Source organism: Chiloscyllium plagiosum, unplaced genomic scaffold, assembly GCF_037043375.1.
Source record: "Chiloscyllium plagiosum isolate Xiang-an unplaced genomic scaffold, Cpla_swu_hap1 HiC_scaffold_24, whole genome shotgun sequence".
NCBI classification, from domain to species: domain Eukaryota; kingdom Metazoa; phylum Chordata; class Chondrichthyes; order Orectolobiformes; family Hemiscylliidae; genus Chiloscyllium; species Chiloscyllium plagiosum.
In genome coordinates this window covers 64,338,547-64,361,872 of record NW_028270162.1, presented here as the reverse complement: position 1 = coordinate 64,361,872, position 23,326 = coordinate 64,338,547, and the positions used below count along the sequence as shown (strand labels likewise).

Here is a 23,326-nt window from a genome sequence, read left to right as displayed (position 1 = left end):
ATGTAAAATGGATATTCCAGGAGTGATGCAGCTGGTCAAACCACTTTAAGCAAAATAAAATTTATTTACACAATACAGTTGAAACACGAATTTAAAAAAAACAGAATTTAGAATAACTATTTGGAAACCCAACTAACTTGAAACTGCAACTTAACGAAGGAGCTGTTCCAATACCTGCAACATTCCAAAAACACACCCTCTGGCAAATTAAAACTCAGGTTCTTACAGACAGGAAGGATTGCGGAGAGAAGAGTCAGGCAAGAAACATCTGTTGAAGCATGGAACCTTTTTTCACAGTAGCAGCTTGTCTGGTACCAACAGATGCTGACTGCCTGCTGAAACAAACCAAACTAGGAAAAAAACCCTGAACTGGGAGAGCTGGCCATTCCCTTGTCATTGTTTAAAGTAGCCACTTCCAGACATATCTACACCTCTGCCTTCACCACCCCTCTTGAAAAGAAAAGACAAAATAACTTTGTTAAAAAGGGGCAGGATTGTCACACTCAGCAATCATTTCCCTAGCTTCCCGCAAAGTTCCAGGGTACCCTTGATCTGGTCCCGGGAATATATCCCGTTTAGATTGAGGTGGGAAACCTCACAACTGTTAAAACATACTTGGATGTGCATTTGAAGTGTCATAACAAGGCAACTGTCTATTGCGGAAAAGTGGAACTAGGGTCAGTAATATTAAAGTTTTGTCGATGCAAACTTGAGGACCGAGTTTGAACTGTATGATTCTGATGTCAGGAGCTATGTAGTCGCTGGCAAAACTTAAATTGAACTATTGATGACACCATTGTTACGACTCGGTGGTCGAACCCCAGAAAAGTGTGAGTCAGTGAAAGAAAACTCCAGATTTCCAATGTTTAAAGAAAAAAAATATTTTTCTAACTCTAACAGTGAACACTAAACAAAAACTATTAATAAACCCAAGCCCCATTTGTCTTGACTAATCACAATCTGACATCAACTCTATAACACAATTATTAAACATTAAATTAACTTTATCTTTCAAAGTCCATTGAGTCTCTGGTGCTGTCTTCTTTCCAGTCTTCTGAATCTGCTACTTCCTTCCTGGGCTGTCTCAATCTGCTGTTTCCTTGCGTTCTTCTGATTCTCCTGTCTTCTCCATGGGTCATCTTAAATGATTTTTTTTACTGCGAGTGTCTTTGTATAAAATTCCTTGGTGCCTTGAAAAGATTATGCCTTCTGAGAGATTTCTTTGAGAACCTTGTTTATTTCTTTCGATGGCAGTTGGCTCTGACTAATTTTCAAAATACCCTTCCTTTTTAAACTCCCAAGACTCATACCCTCTTACTGGTCCAATGTTGTCAATACAATCAAATCCAATTCAATTGATTTTTGGTATCCTGGGCGTATGGGTGGCATGAGCTGAAAAATGTGTCGCTGGAAAAGCTCAGCAGGTCAGGCAGCATCCAAGGAGCAGGAGAATCAATGTTTCGGGCATAAGCTCTTCTTCAGGAAGTATGGGTGGCATGGTGGCTCAGTGGTTAGCATTGCAGCCCCACAGTGCCAGGGACCAGGGTTCAATTCCCGCCTCAGGCAACTTTCTGTGTGGAGTTTGCACATTCTCCCCGTGTCTGCGTGGGTTTCTTTCGGGTGCTCCGGTTTCCTCCCATAATCCAAAGATGTGCAGGTTAGGTGAATTGGCCATTCTAAATTGCCCATAGTGTTAGGTGGATTAATCAGGGGTAAATGTAGGGGAATGGGTCTGGGTGGGTTGCTTTTCGGAGGGTCTGTGTGGACTTGTTGGGCCGAGGGGCCTGTTTCCACACTGTAGGGAAACTAATTTAAATTAATTGGTTAAATTCAAATCTGGTTGCCTTAACATCAACCCCAAGCTGATTGTTACATATTATCAATTCTCAGCACTCTCTGTACCTGTCAGCTAGTCACAGACACATGTACTGTCACAATCTCTCAGCTCAGAAAAGGCACCTCTCTCTTAAAGCGACCATACACTCTTTCAATTTCGTAACACCATCTATCATTTTACTTTTGGCCAGGTTGGTCTAGACTTGATTTTTGGACACAGAATATGCCTGGACAGTTTTCCACATTGCCATAAAGTCTAGTGCTAGTCATAAAGTCACATAGCACGGAAACAAATCCTTCAATACAACTAGTCCATGTCCACCATAATCCCAAACTAAACTAGCCCCACATGCCTGTTCCTGGCCCATATCCCTCCAACCCCTCCTATTCATGTACTTATCAAAATAGCTTATAAACATTGTAATTGTTCCTGCATCCACCATTTCATCTGGAAATTCATTCCACACACGAACCACCCTCTGTGTAAACATTTGCCCCTCAAGATTTTTTAAAATCTCTCTCCTCTTACCTTACCTCACCTAGTCTTGAAATCCCCCAACCTAGGGAACAGACAATTACCATTAACTCTCATTATTTTATAAACTTCTACAAGGTTGCCTCTCAACCAGCTACACTCCAGTGAAAAAAGTCCCAGCCTATCCAGCCGTTCTTTATAACTCAAACCTTCCACACCCAACAACATCCTGGTAAATCCTTTCTGAACCCTCTCCAGCTTAATAATATCCTTCTTATAACTGGCCAACCAGAACCAGATACAGTAGTCCAGAAGAAGCCCCTCCAATGTCCTATACAACCTCAACATGACTTCCCAATTCCTATACTCAAAGGACTGAGCAATGAAGGCCACTGTGCCAAACGCCTTTTTAATCACCCGGTCTATATGTGATGCAAACCTGAAAGAATTATGCACCTGAACTCCTAGGTCCTTCTGTTCTACAACACTACCCAAGACCCTACATTAATTGTATAAGCCCTACTCTTGTTTGTTCTACAAAATGAAACACCATGTGCCATTTTTCAGCCAATTGACCCATTTCATCAAGATCCCTTTGTAATCTTAGAACACCTTCTTCACTGTCTACTACACCACCAATTTTGGCGTCGTCTGCAAACTTACGATACATGCTTTCTGTATTCTGATCCAAATCATTAATATAAACGATAAACAAAACAAGACCCACAACCGACCCCCGTGGAACATCACTGGCAACATGCCTCAACTCCGAACAGCAATCCTCCACCATCATTTTCTGTCTCCTGCCATTAAGCCAATTATTTATCCAATTGGCATGCTCATCCTGAATTCAATGTTAACCAACTTTACTAATTAGTCTACCATGCAGAACCTTGTCAAAGGCTTTACTAAAGTCCAAGTAAATAATGTCTACTGCTCTGCCCTTATCGATCTTTTTGGTAACGTCCTTAAAAAAGACGGTCAAGTTTGTGAGATACGATTTACCTCCCTCAAAACAATGCTGACTGTCCCTAATCAATTTATGCCTCTCTAAATGTCCATAAATCCTATTTTCAAAATCACCTACAATAATTTACCCATAACCGAAGTCAGACTCACACGTCGATGGTTTCCTGGTTTCTCCTAACAATCATCAAACACCTCACCCATAGTTATAGATAATGCAAATATCTCTGCGAGGATCTCATAATTTCCTCCCTTACTTCCCACAACATTCCAGGATACATTCGATCAGATCCCAGAGATTTATCCATCTTTATATTGTCTAAAATTTCCCAAAATTCCTCTTTTGTAATATGGACTTGTTTTTTAAACATCAACTTTATTCCTCTGCGTTATCTAGCCTTCATTTCTTTCTTCACACTAACAAAGTGACGTGACATACTCACTTAATATCTTTCCCATCTGGGTTTAAACGCAAAGTGGACCTCCTGATCTTTAAGGGGCCTACCCTCTCTCTAGTTACCCTGCTGTTCTTAATGTATTTGTACATTATTATCCTTAACCTGATCTGTCAATGCTATCTCATATCCCATCTTTTCCTTCCTGATGTTTTTCTTAAGAATTTCTCTACATTGTTTATATTGATTAAGACATTTAACTGAACCAAATTGTCGATAATAAAAATGAGATTCCCTTTTATTCTTGACTATCTTTATTCATCCATTGTTCCTGAATCTTACCAACCTTACCCTTCACTCTAACAGGAACATAATGCCTCTGAACTCTTGTCATCACACCCTTGAAAGCCTCCCACTTGTTATATGCCACTTGCCTGGATGGATTCAGCTCCAAGAACACTCAAAAAGCTCGACCCTCGCTAAGACTTAATCCGCACCCCATCCATCACCAGTGTTTAGTTGATGCCATGAATGGTATTTCAAGATGCACTGCAGCAACTCATTAAAGTTTTTTTTTCAACAGCACCTATCCTATCTCTCTCAGTTAGAAGGACAAGAACAGCACATACATGACAACACCATCATCCACATGTTTGTCTCCAAGCCCCATACCAACCTGACTTGGAAATATATTGCTGTTCCCTCACTGTCACTGGAAAAAGTTCTGGAACTCTATCTCTCACATTATGGTGGATGTCCATACACCACATGAACTCTGGTAGTTCAAGAATGCAGCTCACCACCACTTCTCAAGGCCTATTAGGGATGGGGAATAAATATCAATAAACCATCAATGTCCATATCCCAGAAACAAGCATTAAAAGAAAAAATCAGCATGCACAATTAAATAACTCCACAGATGCCAGTATCCCGCGACCAAGTCACCCTTTATTTATAATTGGAAAATCCTTGACACTGTTCCAGCTTCCTCAGATCCAACTCTCAGAATAAACAGAACCTGTGACAGTCCTGTTTATAGCTGTCAGCTAGGACTCCCTGATTGGACTAAATTAACAGTCCCAGTCAGGGAACTGATTTTCTATAAGGTCCACTTGGTTGACCTTGTTACAATCACTACACACAATGATTTACTTCAGTATAGATCATCCCGCCTTGCTTATTAATGACAGGAGTGGTATGATGGCAGGAGGACTGGAGTGTGTTATCAACTCCAGGAAATACATCTTCACTTAAATTGAGTTTCCTTTAATGTTTTGGTTTGAGGAGGTTAGTAGCGCCCTTTCAAATGGGACACTTAATCGTTAATCGATGATTTAACAGAGCTATTAAGGAACTGTTACCAATCCAATTATAAGATCACAGTACAATCAAAGTCACTATGGTCATGCAGAAGGAACAACTGATAAACTTCTTAGAGTCATTTTTAGGATGTAACCAGTAAGGTAGATAAAGAAGATCCTAAGGTTAGATGCACTTCAGATACCTGAATTTCCAAAGATAGTTGATAACTTTGAGAGTGCACAAAAATCAGTGCCTCAGATATCACAATCCACATTAATGGGACCAAGCTTAATATAACCAAGTTTACTGATGATGGGGATGTAAATTGTGAGGAGGACACAAAAATGCTGCAATGAGATTTATACAGTTTAAGATTTTTTAGCTACTTATTTTTGGTAGTAGATTAGAAAATCAATACTTCTGAAGAAGGCCAGAAACTTGCAAATGTTGATTTCAGAGAGATTTGGTTGTACTCAGCAAGAAACACAAAGTTAGCTTGACACCATCCAGGTCAAACCAGCCATTTGACAGCACCATATCCTCATGCATTCACTCACTCTACCAACACTCAGTGTAATAGTGTTTACCAGCAACAAGATTCACAGCAGAAATTCACAAAGACTCATTAGAAAACACCTTCCAAACCTATGACCACTACCATGTAAAACGTTAAAGGCAGACAATATTGGGAACACCTCCAAGCCATTTACCATCCTGACTTGGAAATATATTCCCATTCCTTCAATAACACTGAGTCAAAACCCTGGAATTCCCTCCGGAACACATCAAATGGATGCAGTGTTCCTTCTCAAGAGCAACTAGGGCTGGGCAATAAATGCTAGCCCAGCCAACGAAAACCATGCTCTCTGAATGAATAAAGCAAGAAGTGTGAAATTATAGCAAGAAATTAGGAAGCCAAGCAACAGCTTGTTGTAAGATAACTGGAGCACAAGAACAAGCATATCTTGCTACAGTTTTGTAGGGATTTGATGCAAGCACAGCTGGGGTACTGTGCATAGCTTTCATCTCTATACCTTAAGATAAATATACTTGATTCGGAGATAAACAGTAAAGATTTGGCTATCTCTGGGACTCGTTCCAAGCATGTGGGTTTGTTTGACATTAGGAGTAAGTTCCTCTGGAATTTAAAAGAATAACATAATCTGATTGAAACATATAATATTCTGAAGGGGCTTGACAGCGTAAATACCATCAAGATATTTTTCTACAAAGGCTCCTCCTGCAGTGTTCTCAATGGCTACTTTTCCAGTTTCAACAACTCCTTTATTAGCTGATGCAGACACAAACTAACGATATCATGTGATGATGCTGTCACTTTAAAAAGGTTATTTGTTCCTGGGTTTTTTTTAAAGCGAGGTTGTCAAGGCGGAAGTGCTGAACTAGCTACTAGAAACAGCTGAAGTAAATAACTTAGCAGGCCTTTAGGTTTTGTTTTTAAAAGGTTGGAACAATGGAAACAGCTTGAATGGAAGTGGCCAGTTCTCACAGACCAGCCTTTCTCATTTTGTTTTAACTTTAACAGTCAGAAGCTGTTTGGGGTCCCAGAAGAATTGGAGCTTCAGTGAATGATTCCAAGCTGCTACTTTCTCTGAAATCTCTCGATGTTGTTTCCTCTTGGTTTGGTCAACTGCATGTAAGAATCTGTGTCTGAATTTACCTTTTTGCCAAGGGGTGTGTTTATAGGACATAGAACATTACAGCGAAGAACAGGCCCTTTGGCCCTTGATGTTGCACCAACCTGTGAAAACAATCTGAAGCCCATCTAACCTACACTATTCCCTTTTTATCCATATGTCTATCCAATGACCATTTAAATGCCCTTAAAGTTGGCGAGTCCACTATTGTTGCAGACAGGCCATTCCATGGCATTACTGAGTCAAGACACTACCTCTGACATCTATCCTATATCTATCAATCCCAATTTAAAGTTTTGTCCCCTCATGCTAGTCATCACCATCCGAGGGAAAAGGCTCTTACTGTCCACCTTATCTAACCCTTTGATTATCTTATCGCTGTTCATCCACAATACCAAGAATCTTACCTTGATTTGGAGATGCCGGTGTTGGACGGGGGTGTACGAAGTTAAAAATCACACAACACCAGGTTATAGTCCAACAGGTTTAATTGGAAGCACGCTAGCTTTCGGAGCGACGCTCCTTCATCTATCATAGTCTATCACTATCACCTGATGAAGGAGCGTCGCTCTGAAAACTAGTGTGCTTCCAATTAAACCTGTTGGACTATAACCTGGTGTTGTGTGATTTTTAACTAAGAATCTTACCATTAGTCCAGTACTCTGCATTCATCCATTGCCACTCCCTTACCACCCGACACCTGGAGGAAGAACACCTCATCTTCCACCTCTGGACCCTCCAACCCATGGCATCAATGTGGACTTCACCAGTTTCCTCATTTCCCCTCCCCACACCTTATCCAAGTTCCAACCTTACACCTGAGCACTGTCCTCATGACCTGTCCCACCTGTCAATTTTCCTTTCCACCTATCTGCTCCACTCTCCTCTCAGACCTATCACCTTTACCCCCACCTCCATCCACCTACTGCACTCTCAGCTACCTTCTCCCCAGCCCCACCCCACCCCTTCCATTTATCTCTCTATTCCTCCTGAGGCTCCCAGCCTCATTCCTGATGATGGACTTTTGCCCGAAACATCGATTTTTCTGCTCCTTGGATGCTGCCTGACCTACTGTACTTTTCCAGCACAACTCTATTCTTGACTGTAATCTCCAGCATCTGCAGTACCCACCTCCATCTTTCAAATTTACCAACCCATCTTTCTACGCTCTCATCCAGGTCATTTATAAAAATGAAAAACAGCAGTGGACCCAAAACAGATCATTGTGGCAAATTTCTACAAACACACCATCCTAAACACAACCTCTGCAGACTGGGTTGGTCATAGCTTAATACCCTTTTAACTCCATACCAGGGTTCAAACTCAGATTTAAAGTTTAACAATTGACAACATTTTCCCTGTACAGTAGTCCCCCGTACCTGCTGGGGATACGTTCCATGACCTACCATGGAAACCCAAAACTGCAGGTAGGAGCGAACCCATTCATTTCAATGGGAAATGTACCATCCCGGCAGCTCCCTGGGTCCCTAGTTCCAGAACGTTCCATTTTACATGTTTGGCCCGTAGTAGACCTCAAGTTTGTGCATGGAATACTAGTACTTAGTTCTTCACCAAGTCACACAGTATCCCACATATTGGTAAGAGACCACATTTTTGCTTTATTGGGTCTATAAGGTGAAACGGAACAAAAACAGAAATTGCTGTTGAAACTTAGCATGGCCAACAGTGTCTGTGGGAAGAAAGCAGAGTTATTGTTCTGAGTCTAGTGACTCTTCTTCAGGACTGATAGCACCTAGAAAAACATGTACACCTTTGGACTGTGGGAGGAACCTGGAGCACCCAGCAGTAACATGTAGAACGTGCAAACTCCACACAGGCAGTCACACAAGGCTGGAATCAAATCCACGTCCCTGGCATTGCGAGGCAACATGCTAATCACTGAGCAATTGTGCTCCTCCACTGGGGAGCAGCTCCTTACAACTTCTATTCCAGGTTAGGGAAGGGACAGAAAGGAGGGAGAGGTGTATGGATGGGTGCAGATGGCACCCAATGAGAGACAGAGAGAGAGAGAGGGAGAGCTGAAAGGGGTAGATGAACATGGTGACTGTGGATAGCAGGCCAGGATAAAAGAGTAGCTGAATAAATAATAATCAGGGCTGAGATTAGTAGAGAATTTTGCTTCCAATTTCAACCTGTCGTCATCTTCATCTTGTCCACCTCTGAATCTTCCCTTGACATCATTTTCTGATTCTGGGGATTGGCGGGCGACTGATATCCATTACAAACAGACCAACTCCCACAGCTACCCAGAGTAGTGTATACATCCTCATACGTTGCTTCCTGTAATAATTCCATTCCATTCTCCGAGTTTCTTCATCTCTGTTGTATCTCTTCTGGTGATGCATGGTGGCCTCAGAAAAATCCACCTTTTTCCTCAACTAGGATTCCCAGCTACCATAGTCAAAAGGGCCCTTAGTTGTATCCAGCCCATTTCCCACACATCTGTCCTCAGCTATGCGCCTTCCCACATCAGTGATAGAATCCCCCTGGTTCTCACTTACTATCCCATCAATGTGCATATCCAAAGGATTGCAAGACACTATTTCCGTAACCTCCAATGGGATGCCACATCAGACACATATCCTAGTTGCCTCCTTTGACAGCTTTCCACAGGGATTGTTCCCTCCGGACTACTTCTCCTCCATCCCCAGTGCCTTCCCACACACCCATGGTACCTTCCCATGTAATTGCAGAAGATGCAAGGGGTAAATGTAGGGAAATGGGTTTGGTGAGTTGTGCTTCGGCGGGTAGGTGTGAACTTGTTGGGCCGAAGGACCTGTTTCCACACTAAGTAACCTAATCTAATCTAATCTGTCCATTTACTTCCTTCCTTGTCACCATCCAAGGGTTAGACTTCCAGGTGAAGCAGCTATTTACCTGCATTTCATTCCATCTAGTCTACTATATTCGCTGCTGTATTCAAAGTGGTCCCCCTATATGTGCAAAACATCTATGTTCTGTCTGCAAAAATGATCCAGAGCTTCCAGTCATCTGCCACACCAACACACCAAGTGATCCCACACCGACATTTCCAGGCCTGCTTCAGTGCTTCAGCAAGGCTCAGTGCAAGCTCGAGGAACAGCATCTCATTTCCATTTGGAGATCCTGCAGCTTCTGACACTCAACAGGTCAATAACTGTACAGCCTGATTCCATCCTTCTATGTATTTTTACTGACAGGCACACCTGGCCACGTTATGACACTGGTTATGTTTAGCACAGCCAATCTATTTTCACCAAATCCCAGACCTATTATCACATTGCATAGTTTGCTTTCAGCATTAGCTACTCATGCTCTGATACTCTCAGCTCTCACTATCAATTATTCAGCTTTTCTTCTGTCTTGGCCTGCCATCCATGATCCCCTCATTTATTCACCCCTTCCATATCTATCTCTCTTTACCTATCTGCTCACCTCTTCTTTTCCTCATCCCTTCCTCAACCCCAGCTTTAGCATAAATATCAGTTTTTCCTAGCTGCTATCAGCTCTGAAGAAGAGTCACTCGACTTGAAATGTCAACTTTGCTTTCTTCCACAAATGCTGCCAAGATGAAAATCAGCAATTTATGATTTTGTTTCAGATCTCCAGCATCTGCAATTCTTTGTTTTATTTTAGCTGAAATGGAAGTTGGATGGCTGGATAACTGAAATACCAGAAGAGATTTGCAATTTGAAAATAAAGTACTACATATTTTTGAGCTGTGCTTTTTGAAGTAGCAAGGGAGAGAATGAGATTAAGTGGCACTGAGTCTTTTGAGTTGAGTACATTCAGCCTGTCAACAGTCTTCTGTCTGGTTAAACTACAGAGTATTAAGAGCTGTAAGCACCAGGGCATCAGGAGAGTAAAATTCAGAGGCTGCAAAGAGAAAGTGCTCCCCCTCTCTCTTACTCGCGCTCTCTTTCAATGTGGGAAATAGACTGTCAAACCAAGGAAGTTTAAAAACAATTCTGAAAAAGACCGAGGTTCACCTCGTCAACCACTAAATTGAAAAATGACCATCACCCTAAGATGATGCATCATCATTGCTCAACTCAAAAAAAATGATAACTTTCCACTTTGTGGTCTGGACTTCTGATCTTCAAAAGTTTGTTTATTCTATATTATTTTCTACTCATAGTGTATGTGTTAAACCATTTGTATTTTGTCTGTCTTAATTGTGACTGAATGTGTGCGTGTATGGGGCTTGCAAGGGGTATACATAATAATCAATTAGACATTCTTTTCTCACTCTTGTTAAAGTTACCTGTGTCACAATGAATAGAGTTTTTTTTCTGTTAGTGATGAAACCTGGTGTGAACTTTTGTCCTGATCAGCAGCCAATCAGACAAATGGTAATTTTGGTGGCCTTTTTGGGTTTTTATACATTTATATATTTGGGACCACTTACAGAACAGTGGGACATGATTATCAACACAATCTTCCCAGTTAAATCATAACACCATATTTAATCATTCCTCCATAGTAACTGGATTAAATTATTTGAGTCTTTTATGTAGACATTACTTCATGGAAAGCAGATGTAATCTGTATACAGGTTTTGTTGCTCATCCCTAACTGCCCTTGAACTGAATGGTTTGCTAGTCGTAGAGAAGGTGGTAGCATTGTGGTAATGTCTCTGCATTGGTAATCTGGGGAGCTGAGCTCACTCTCTGGGAATATCGGTTTAAATCCTCTGAAATTGCTGAGCAAAGTACTCAGGTCAAGGCCAGTTAGGAGTGAGTAAATAATGCTGGCCTTATCTACAAGATGTACATCCAATGAATGATAATATTCAGGTTTGGGCTAAGTCAGAACTTCACCTGATAAAGGAGCAGTGCTCCCAATGTTTGTGATTTCAAATAAACCTGTTGGACTAGAACCTGGTGTCATGTGACTTCTGAGTTTGTCCACCCTGGTTCAACATCGGCACCTCCACATCAGGTTTGGGCTGACAAGTACCAAACAATACTATTTACAACAGAAGAAAATATAAGCATTGCCCCCTGACATTCAATGCCATTACCATTGCTGAATCCTCATTATCAACATTCTGAGGGAAACTCAACTGAACCAGTTATGTATATACTGTAGCGACAAGAGTAGGTCAGAGACTAGAAATTCTGCAGTAAGTAACTCACCACTTGACTTGAAAGCCTGTTCATTATTTACAAGCCACAAGCCAGGAGTGTGGCGGAATACCCTCCACTTGCCAAGATGAGCATAGCACCAACAGAATGCAAGAAGTTCAAGGTCAAAGCAGCATGCTTGTTTGGCACCCTATCCATAAATATTTATTCCTCCCTTCACTGACGTTCAGTTGTAACAGTACGTACCATCTACAAGAAATACTGCAGAAATTCATCCAAGCTCCTTCGATATGCACAAACTAGCATCTAGAAGGAACAAGGGCAGCAGCTACACTACTACCTACAAGCCATTCACCAACTTGATTTGGAACTATATTGCCACTCTTTCACTGTCACTGGTTCAAAGTCCTGGAACTCCCTCCCTGAAGGCATTGTAAGTGTACTGCAGCACTTCAAGGCACCACCTTCAAAGGCAAACTAGGAATGGGCAATACATGCCAACGCAGAAGTGACACCCAATACAAAAATAAAAATGATTTCAGAGGGTCTGGAGTCACATGCAGCCTGGACCAAAGGATGACAGATTTAATTCCTAAAGTGAAACAGATAAGTTTTTATGACAGTGGTTGCTTCTTAGCACCATTACTGATCCTAGCTCTCAATTCCAGATTTGTTAATTTAAATTCCACCAGCTGTTATTATGTGAATTGCACCCATGCCACCAGAATGTTAGCCCAGAGACTCAAGCACATAATCCTGGCTGGCATTTTTACATTTTACTGAGGGATTGTCTGACCATTGCCTTTCACAAGGCATTAAACTGAAGATGCTGAAGCCTCGCTTATCCTGTCCGACACAATTCTGAAACACAACGGAGTTATCATCCTGTCCATATTTATTCCTCAACTATCATCACTGAAAACAATGGATAAAGCTTTGCTGTAAAGTGCTTTGGGACCCAGGCTGAATCTCAGTTCACATCCACGTCCATCCCCATGTTACTCTGTTTAAACACCCAAAACACACACACCTTGATTAGCCCGTTTGAGCTGTTCGATTTCCTGGTGTAGTTTGCCCAGTGTTTCCGAGTGCTGTTCCTGCAGGAATTTCAGATTCTTTTCCAAGGTGACTACCCGCAGGTTGGGATCCACATCCCGCTGCTCGTACAGGGGGCTGAGCTGGTGCGGGACCTCACTTTTGGGTGTCTTTGCATTGGGTGACAAGGGCAGGTGCTTGACATTGTCCTGGAAGAAGGAGCGGGGATAGCGGCTCTTCTGGACGGTCCCTACCCGGGACCACTGGGGCAGGTTACGGAGTGGGGGAAGGCTGGCACTCGACATGTGCCCCGGGGAGAGGGCTTCCATCAAATCCCCGCTGCACGGCAGTAACTCAGACCTAGCCAAGTCTGAAATTTATATATAAATAATTTTTTTTAAAAACTCTGATGTGTTTTTTCTTCCCTTTCAGATCATTCAATCTGCGCTGGAGAACAAATGCAAGCTCTGAGTTGGACTATTACTGGGCTTTGGTGAAGTCGCTGCTCTGAGGCCAACTCAGCTTTCCTTAACCTTCCCAAACAGTAAATAATCCACTGGGTTCTCAGAGGCAAGGGTGCTAAGTCCTCCCTGAATTGCTGCCGTGGATCCAATGCAGTGTCCTGCTGCCTTCTCTCAGAGCTTCTACGACTACACTCGCAGCCGTGTTCCCCGTTGGCCATACAAGTTCTTGGCGCTGCTCTCAATGTTTCTGCCCCATGGGCAGTGGCCGGGCCACATCTCTATTTCTGAAATCTCCAATCCGATTACTGCAGGAGAGGAAAGGCAAAGAATCAATGAGGGGAAAGGAAGGCAATGGGATGATCAAGCAAGTGGGCCAGTGTTTCTCATTCATTTATTCATTCCAGAGACACAGTTGTTGAACTTGAGCCTGAACACACTTAGCTACCTTAGAACATACTTAGCAGCAAAAAAAGAGTTAAGGGGAAAGTGCGCCTTACAGGTAGCAAGAGGATTGAAGGGAGAGTGGACCTTATAGGAAACAAAAGGCGATTCAAGGACAGCACTGACCAAAGGCAAGAGGTGGAAATATTGAGGGGAGAGGGGGGGAAAACAGCTTGGTCACAAACCTAGTTTTGTACAAGGTGATGTTGGATAACATTCGGAGGTTTTTGTGGTAAGTTTGCAGATGACAGCAAAATTGGAGGTGAAGTGGACAGTGAAAAACGTTACCTCTGACTGTAATGGGATCTTGATCAGATGAAGTTTAATTTAGATAAATACAAAGTGCTGCATTTTGGGGGGACACCAATATTCTGGCAGGGTGGTTTAATAGTTCAACTTGAGAAGGTTTAAACTAGTGTGGCAGGAGGATGGGACCCAGACGAGGAGGTCAGTAAGAATAGGGACTGGGGATGACCTTAATACTTAGGCAAATGTAGCTAACAGAAAGAGCAGTCAGGCAGAGGTTGTTGGTCTCAGCATAACTGGAGGCTTGGACTGTATTTGCTTCAATGCAAGAAGTATAACAGGTAAGGAGGATAAACTTAGATTAATGCATTAATGTTGTGGTTGTTCAGTCATGATTGAAACTGGGACAGAAGTGGCAGCATAATGTTCTGGGATATCAATGTCTTAGACAAGACAGAGGAAGAAGCAAAAAGATGAGGGAGTTGTATTACTGGTTTGGGAGCATATTACAGCTGTGTTGAAGAAGGACACCCTGGACAGATCTTGCAGCAAGACATTGTGGGTACAGGAAACAGTGAGGTCTGCAGATGCTGGAGATCAGAGTTGAGAGTGTGTTGCTAAAAAGCACAGCAGGTCAGGCAGCATCCGAGGAGCAGGAAAATTGACGTTTCAAGCCATAGCCCTTCATCAGGAGCTGTGCGTACAGCTCAGGAATAGGAATGGTGCAATCTCAATGCTGCAATTGTACTACAGACCTCCCACCTCAATGGGAGAAGATATGTAGTCAGATTCTGGAAAGGGGTAAAAACAACAGCGTTGTTATGGTGGCTGACTTTAACTTCCCCCACATTGACTGGGACTGCCTTAGTGCTGGGGATTTGGATGGGGACCAATTTATTAGTGTGCTTAGGAGGGTTCTTTGAAACAGTATGTGGATAGTGCAACAAGGGAGGGGGTCACACTGATCTGATACTGAGAAATGTGCCTAGCCAAGTAATCAAAATTTCAGTTGGGGAGCATTTTGGGAATAGTGAACAGTACGTTTTCGGATACTTGTGGATAAGGATAAGAGTGGACCTCGGATGAAGGTGTTAAATTGGGGGAAGGCCAACTATAACAAAATTAGGTAAGAATTGGAGAATGTGGATTGGGAGCGACTGTCTGAGAGTAAATCCACATCTGACGCGCAACAGTCTTTTAAAGATCAGTTGAATAGAACGCAGGACAGGTACATTCCTGTGACAATGAATAACAGGATGGAGGGATTCGGGAACCTTGGATGATTGTGGAAATTATCAGCTTAGTCAAAAAGACTTAGTTGCCTAAGTCTAGGCAACTAAAAACAACAGAGTCCGTGAAGAATATAGAGGAAGTAGGAAGGAGCTCAAAGGGGGAGTTAGGAGGGCTAAAGATGCTATGAAATGTCACTGGCCAGCAGGGTAAAGAAGGATCCCAAGGCATTTTATACATATAATAGGAACAAGAAGGTGATTAGGGAACGAGTAGGCTCACTCAAGGATAAAAGAGGGAGATTATGTGTGGAGCCAGAGAAAATCTGTGACATCCTTAATGAGTACTTTACAATGGTATTCACCAAAGGCCACGTGGGATATTGAGGTTAGAGAAAGGTGTGTGAATACTCTTGAGCAGGTCAACATAATGAAGGAGGAACTATTGGACCTCTTGAAATGTATTAAGGTAAACAAGCCCCGTGTCTGCATGGGTTTCCTCCGGGTGCTCCGGTTTCCTCCCACAATCCAAAGATGTGCAGGTCAGGTGAATTGGCCATGCTAAATTGCCCGTAGTGTTAGGTAAGGGGTAAATGTGTGGGTGGGTTGCGCTTCGGCGGGGCGGTGTGGATTTGTTGGGCCGAAGGGCCTGTTTCCACACTGTAAGTAATCTAATCTAATCTAATCTAAGCCCCGAGAGCCAGGTGGGATCTATCCCAGGTTACTGAGGGAGGGAATAGCTGTGGCCTGAGCAGGTATCTTTACATCCTCTTTCGCCTTAGGCCGAGGTGCCAGAGAATTGCAGAATGGCCAATATCGTTCCTTTGTTTAAGAAAGGAAACAGAGATAACCCAGATAATTACAGACCAGTAAGCCTGTTGCCAGCAGTCGGAAATCTGTTGGAGAAGATACTGAGACAGGATTTATTCACGTTTGGAAGCAAATAGACTTGTTAGAGAGATCACATCTCACCAACTTGATTCAATTTTTGCAGGAGGTGGCACGAATGATTGATGACGGAAGGGCAGTGAATGTTGTTTATATGGACTTTAGTAAGACATTTGATAAGGTACCTCGAGCAGGCTGGTACAAAAGGTACAGTCTCATGGTATCTGGGGTGAGCTAGCTAGATGAATACAAAACTGGCTTGATCATAGAAGAGAGAGAATAGTGAGGCAACGGTGCTTTTCGGAATGGAGATCAGTACATAGATCCCTGAACGTTGCCACCCAGGTTGATAGTGCTGTTAAGAAGGCATACGGTGTGTTAGGTTTCATTGGTAGAGGGATTAAGTTCCAGAGCCACAATACCATGTTCTAACTATACAAAACCCTAGTGCAGCCGCACTTGGAATATTGTATACAGTTCTGGTCGTCATATTCTGGGAAGGATGTGGAAGCATTGGAAAAGGTGCAGAGGAGATTTACCAGGATGTTTCCTGGTATGAAGGGCAGATCTTATGAGGAAAGGCTAAGAGACTTGGGTCTGTTCTCATTGGAAAGAAGAAGGCTGAGAGGGGATTTGATAGAGACATACAAGATGATCAGAGGATTAGATAGGGTAGACAGTGAAAGTCTTTTTCCTAGGATGATGACGTCAGCTTGTACGAAGGGGCATAACAACAAATTGAGGGGTGATAGATTTAAGACAGATGTCAGAGGCAGGTTTGTTACTCAGAGAGTGGTAAGGATGTGGAATGCCCTACCTGCCAATGTAGTTAACTCAGCCACATTAGGGAAATTTAAACAATCCTTGGATAATTCAAAGTTTGGGAGAATATTTGTAGCTCGGGTGCTCGTTGTTGTGGTTCTGTTCGCCGAGCTGGGAATTTGTGTTGCAGACGTTTCATCCCCTGTCTAGGTGACATCCTCAGGGCTTGGGAGCCTTCTGTGAAGCACTTCTGTGATGTTTCCTCTGGCATTTATAGTGATTTGTATCTGCCGCTTCTGGAAGCGGCAGATCTGGTGGAAAATGTAGATGGTCTGCTTAATAAGTTTGCAGATGACACCAAAATTTGCAGAATTACAGCTGTAAGAAGGATTATCAAAGGATGCAGTGGGTTTATAGATAGTTGGCCACTTTGTTAGGAGGAATGGAGATGAGAAAAGTGCAGATGTCCAAAAGGACATGGGTATCCTCATTCATAAGTCAACTAAAAGCCAACATGGAGGTGTAGCAATCAATTAGGCAAGAGCTTTTTTGGACTTTATTTCACGAGGACTTGAGGACAGGACCAATGAAGCCTTGTTTCAGTTGAGACTGCATCTAGAATGTTGTGCACACTTCTGGTGCCCTTGCCTAAGCAAAGAGGAGTGCAGAAAATCACCAGACTGGGATGGTTAAACTGTGGTTTGAGGAAATATTAAGGAGACTGGTATTGTAACCTCTATAGGTTAGAAGATTGAGAAGTGATCTAATTGAAATTTAGAGAAAAATCTTAAAGGAATATTGCAGAAAGGATGTTTCCTTTTGTTGGGAGGAAATGGGTGGGTTTAGAACTACTGAGTTTAGACTCAGAATAAGGCATTTAGTCCTGAATTTCTTCATTCAGAGGATACTGAATCTTTGGAATTTTCTAACACAGGAAAGCTCAATGACTGAGTTAGTTCAAGGCGGAGATCCAAAGATTTCTGGATACTAACGACATTATGGAGAAATAGTGCTGAGGTAAGTAATTAGCCTTGATCCAGAATGGTGGAGCAAGTTCAAGGGGCAGAATGGCCTTGTCCTGCTTTTCTCTACCTGTGTTTTTAAGATGTTGGGTTTACAGATGTAAGTTTCATGAAAACGAAACCTTTCAGCTCAACTTACGTCCAGAACATTAACCTGAGCTACAATTCTTCTCAAAACTCGCCAATGTTGGGTTTACATCTCTACTAAGCAAAAAAACCAAGAATTCTAATGGTGTGGTTCAGATGTAGAAAGTAATTGGGGGTAGGAAGATGACATGTCGACAAATGATTAGGGTAAATTTGTTAATCATTCACACAGCTGATAAAGCTGTCTGACAGTTCAGAGCTAGATTAAGCGACTGTAGAAACGGGGTGGGTTGTGGGGGTAAAGTTGGGCATCATCTGGCGTCCAGTAACCACAGAAGCTGCCCATGGTTTATCCTCAACTACTGAACTGAATCTCATTATCCCCTTCACACCTACTCTCCTGCTAATCGTATTCCAAATTACACTAATCCCCCTGTCCAGTCTAAAATCACTTTCTCCCAGTCGAGCTGTGAATGGGGAAGGGATTTAGGATGAAGGGATAATGAGAAGGGGTGGTACTTGAGGGAAACCCTAATAATGAAGTGTTCTGGTTCATTGGGGAGGTAGTTGTTGTCCAGTTATGGGGCTATTTGGTGGGTCCTGGGATTTAGGTGAGGAGGCCTTGGGTTTAGGTGTGTCCAGGCCTTAATGTTTTAGAGGTCCCAGGAGTGGAGTGTGTTTCCGGGGGGCGGTGACTGGGGCTGGGGCTGGGGTAATGGGGCCCTTATGGCCGGGTCCCGGTGGGTGGTGCTGGCAGCATCATGACCCCCCCCCCCCCCCCCCCCCCATGGAGGGGGATGCGGCTTCCTGGTGGGAGTGTGTAAGGGGACCCGATGGGATTGAGGCGCAGGTGTGCGGTAGGTCCCGGTCCCGGGTGGAGCTACTCACCGAGCCGGGCGGTTGAAAGCGGCCGGGCGGCGGTGGTTGGGCGGTCGCCGCGTTCCCCAGGGTGACAGCCGTTCCCTAGTAACCGACCGCGTTACCATGGGCAACCGGAAACTCCCACTTGTGGAGGGATAGGGTTGTGGCGTGTTTGAGAGACCGCACTGAGGGACCGTGTGTTCGGGAGAGAGGGGCGGCGAGTGATGGAGTGTGTGTGTCAGGGATGAAGGAGCTAAAGGGTTACTGCTCCAGGAGCCTCTGAACCCCCCATATCCATCGAGGGAACTTGGTACAATCCAACATGGCGAGCGTGCCAAGGTCACGTGAGCAGTCCTGTTCCAGTCCCCCTTCATGGCCTGAAACAGCAGTAACATTTGGGAGTGGGTGTTCAAGGGAGGATGGTGACTGAGAGAACACAGTAGGAGTGCTGTTCCCAAGTCATTGCTTTGGTAAAGGGCATGCTATCCTTGTTGGCTTGCATCCATAGTCCCAATAGCAGGTGGCAAGCAATGCTACCAACTCTAAATCATTCTACCTCAAAAATGCTAATACATCTGTGTGTGTATGATTACCACTCATACACTCCAGGATTCCATCTTTAGTTTTTAATTCCTAATGCAGACCATGCTCCACATTGGCATTATCAGTAAGCGCGGAGTCAGTTTTCCCATGTACAGTGTGGAAATAGGCCCTTTGGCCCAACAAGTCCCCACTGACCCTTCAAACAGTAACCCACTCAGGCCCATTGCCCTAACCTATTACTCCACATTTACACTGACTAATGCACGTAACCTACACATTCCTGAACACTATGGACAATTTTAGCACTGCCAATTCACCTGACCTGCACATCTTTGTCTTGTGGGAGGAAACCACGTAGACATGGGGAGAATGTGCAAACTCCACAGTCTCCTAAGGCTGAAATTGAACCTGGGTCCCTGATGCGGTGAGGCAGCAGTGCTAACCACTGAGCTACCATTCTACCCTATGATGGTCAAATAAGTTTACCTCTCCACTTACCTTGATTGTAGCTTGGGCATTGTGCAGCATGCTATAAATGGCTCTAAAACATAAAACATTTGTATTGTCATTATCTTTCCATATGCCTGCCAATTTGATTTGTCTGTATCCATGGTATCCTGTTGTAGCTTGAGCTAAAAAGCTCATCTATATTCATCATCTCCTGACTTAATTTGTTCATGTTCTGAAGAAGGGTCACTGGACACAAATTTAACTTTGTTTTTTCTCCACAGATATTGCCAGATCTGCTAAGATGTTCAAGCAATTTCTGATTTTGTTTCTGAATTACAGCACCTGCAGTTCATTAATTTTATTTTGTTCCTTTTCTGTGCTCGTGAGGATCGCAGCTGCCCCTACTTAAGCTGCAGTTCCTTCAGAATGGAGTCAACTAACCCACAAAGTCATGCTCCCCAACCTTCACTGGCTCATACACGGCATTGGCTTTTAAGTAGTTATCCTCTTCAAAATGATTTACACCCTCAACCTCTAATCCTTATTTTAAGGTTGTCATATCAGATTCGATGAATTCCGGGCAGATGTCACATACTCCCCTCTCCCCAACTGTCCTGCTACTGGCTGCCTAACAAGTAAGAACCTTATACTTCTCATTTGATTAGGATGCAAGACCATCTGAAAGGACCACATCAGTGGTTGATAAATCAGAGCTGGGGAGGTGTGGACCTGACTGGAGCTGCAGCAGTGAATAATGGGAGATGGTGAGTGTTCAACTTGACTGTTGTATTTTCTAAAGTACACAATAACATTATAGAACAGCAGCTAGACAATTGTTTGGTGTGTCAAAGGATTTTGCCCTCTAAACTGTGGCAGTGTTTTGAACACAATATGGGAATCCATAGCGTTTTGTATCAAATTTAGAGGTTAGTTTAATTAATAAACAATGTCAATCAGGGTAGATATAACAGTGGAGAAAGTGAGGTCTGCAGATGCTGGAGATCAGAGATGGAAATGTGTTGCTGGAAAAGCGCAGCAGGTCAGGCAGCATCTAGGGAACAGGAGAATCGACGTTTCGGGCATTAGCCCTTCTTCAGGGCATAGATATAACAGTGAACTATTAAAAGTACTAGCACAGAGTATGAATGAATAGTTAATATAAGGTGCTGACTTGATTCCAAAAAGGATTGGATCCAGGGTCATGTGGGACCTTGGGGGAAATGTCTTCAGCTACTCAAGCTTGAACTCAGGATTTCTGACTTTGTGGACAGGTGGAGTCACTGCAGAACATCAGGAAGGATATTTTGTGGAACATACATTCCGGGAGGTGGCTATGCCACATACGGAATGAACGGTGTTCAGGGGAGACAGTGACATAATGGTATATTCAGTGGATCAGTTAACCAGAGAACCGGGCTAATGATTGAAATTTGAATCCATGCTACCAGAATATATAGTACCATAGAGATTCAGCGCCCATTCTCCTGGCTGCATCTCACATTGTCTGCGTTCTTTCACAGAGGAAGATCGTTTTAATGGTGGTCAGAAACCAGAAGACTTTAAAACTACATTAAAGCAGAATGAAGTGTTCTATCATCAGAAGCAGAGAATGACAAAAATGAAATGTGTTGATGGATACCCCTAGGCTGTCTTCCAGCATTACCATGAGTCAATTAAGAGTCAAGCTGCTGGAGAAACTTTCCACTGATGGTGCCAGATATAGGTTAATGTTGAGTCCAATATAACTTATTTAGAATTGAACCATCCATTCGTGCCTCATTCTATAGCTTACCCTGCATTTTTATTATTTAGATTGTTCAGCAATAAAGAGTACTTAGTAATTTTACCAGTTTTCTTTTTGCTTATTTATTCTGGTCAATTTAAACCAGTAATAAAATTTACTAAAGGATCCTACACCACTTCCTACAAAGCACTTTCAGACATTCGTGCACAAAAAGTGTTCAGTGCAATTTGTTGGCCCACTCAGGGGAGATAGTGACATAATGGTACTATTTCCCCTGAACACTGTCCACTCTGTCTGTGGCATAACCACCTCATGGAATGTATGTTCCACGAAATATCCTTCCTGATGTTCTGCCATGACTCCACCTGCCCCATAAAGTCAGAAATCCTGAGTTCAAGCTTGAGTAGCAGAAGACATTTCCCCCAAGTTCACACGTGACACTGGATCCAATCTCCTTTTTAGAATGAAGTCCGCATCTTATATAAACTATTCATTCGTACTCTGTGCTAATACTCTTATTAATTCATTCTGTTATACTTACCCTGATTGATTGACAATGCCAGAGACCCGGGTTCAATTCCCGCCTTGGGCAGCTGTCTGTGTGGAGTTTGCACATTCTCCCCGTGTCTGCGTGGGTTTCCTCCGGGTGCTCCGGTTTCTTCCCACTGTCCAAAGGTATGCAGGTTAGGTGAATTGGCCATGCTAAATTGCCCGTAGTGTTAGATGAAGGGGTAAATGTTGGGGAATGGGTCTGGGTGGGTTGATCTTTGGAGGGTCGGTGTGGACTTGTTGGGCTGAAGGGCCTGTTTCCACACAGTAAGTAATCTAATCTAATCTAAACTAACCTATAAATTTGATACCCAAATTTCTCCAGACTCTCCAGAAATGGAGAAGTTTCAAGGGTGCCTTTCATGCCTCTCTCAGCTGGTCATTCCTTACATGATTATATACAAAGATTGTCTGCTTATTCAACTCTGACATTCAGCATAGTTGGTGTTTTCATGTAGTGGTCAGGAGCATTAAAACAGGCTGATCCTACGTTTGCTCATATGCCAAGATATTGAAGGTAACTGTTACAACCCAATGCTGTCTCTCCTCAGATCCACCAAGCCAGGTATCAGAATAGGCACAAATGGAATTCATTTCCCTGTCCTTACCGATGACCAGGGAGGCCAGGACCACGGGTGACAGTTTAAGGATATAAGTAGGCCATTTAGGACTGAGATGAGGAGAAATTTCTTCACTCAGAGTGGCAAATCTATGGAATTCTCTGCCACAGAAAGTGGTTCAGACCAAAATAATGAATGTTTGCAAGAAGTTGGATATAGTTCTTATGGCTAAAGGGGTCCAAGGGTATGCAGGGAAAAAAGGTATATAGTACGAAGTTGGATGATCAGCCATGATCATACAGAAAGGCACAGCAGGTACAAAGGGCTGACAGGCCTACTCCTGCTCCTACTTTCTATGTTTCTATTACATATCATGCCTTAAGTGTCCCTCAAACACTTTGTGATGAAATACTGTAATTATAACGCAGCAAGTTCCCACAAATGTTTGATAAGGTTCCCCATAGTGGGCTATTGCACAAAATATGGAGGCATAGGATTGAGGGGTATTTAGCGGTTTGGATCAGAAATTGGCTATCTGAAAGAAGACAAAGTGTGGTGTTTGGTGGGAAATTGTTCATCCTGGAGTTCAGTTACTAGTGGTGTACCGCAAGGATCTGTTTTGGGTCCACTGCTGTTTGTCATTTTTATAAACAATTTAGATGAGGGCATAGAAGGATGTGTTAGTAAACTTGCGGATGATACTAAGGTCGGTACAGTGGATAGTGACGA

At 43.1% G+C, this 23,326-nt stretch overlaps 1 protein-coding gene and 1 long non-coding RNA gene across 2 annotated transcripts in view; one reads left to right on the top strand and one right to left on the bottom strand.

The window, feature by feature from the left end:
- The window catches only part of LOC122562885 (coiled-coil domain-containing protein 74B-like), a 48,469-nt gene extending 29,489 nt beyond the window's left edge, over positions 1–18,980 (bottom strand). Inside the window, exons 1-2 of the mRNA XM_043716208.2 lie at positions 18,779–18,980; positions 12,747–13,520 (exon numbers count right to left, since the gene is read on the bottom strand). Coding sequence (XP_043572143.1) covers positions 12,747–13,080 — 334 coding nt within the window. The 5' untranslated portion in view covers positions 13,081–13,520; positions 18,779–18,980. The remainder of the gene's footprint in view (positions 1–12,746; positions 13,521–18,778) is intronic.
- Positions 18,981–19,146: 166 nt separating this feature from the next.
- LOC122562887 (uncharacterized) lies at positions 19,147–21,584 on the top strand. The gene is made up of 3 exons (XR_015761291.1): positions 19,147–19,221; positions 20,026–20,508; positions 21,265–21,584. It is a non-coding gene; the product is annotated as an uncharacterized LOC122562887 (long non-coding RNA).
- The last annotated feature ends 1,742 nt before the right edge of the window (positions 21,585–23,326 follow it).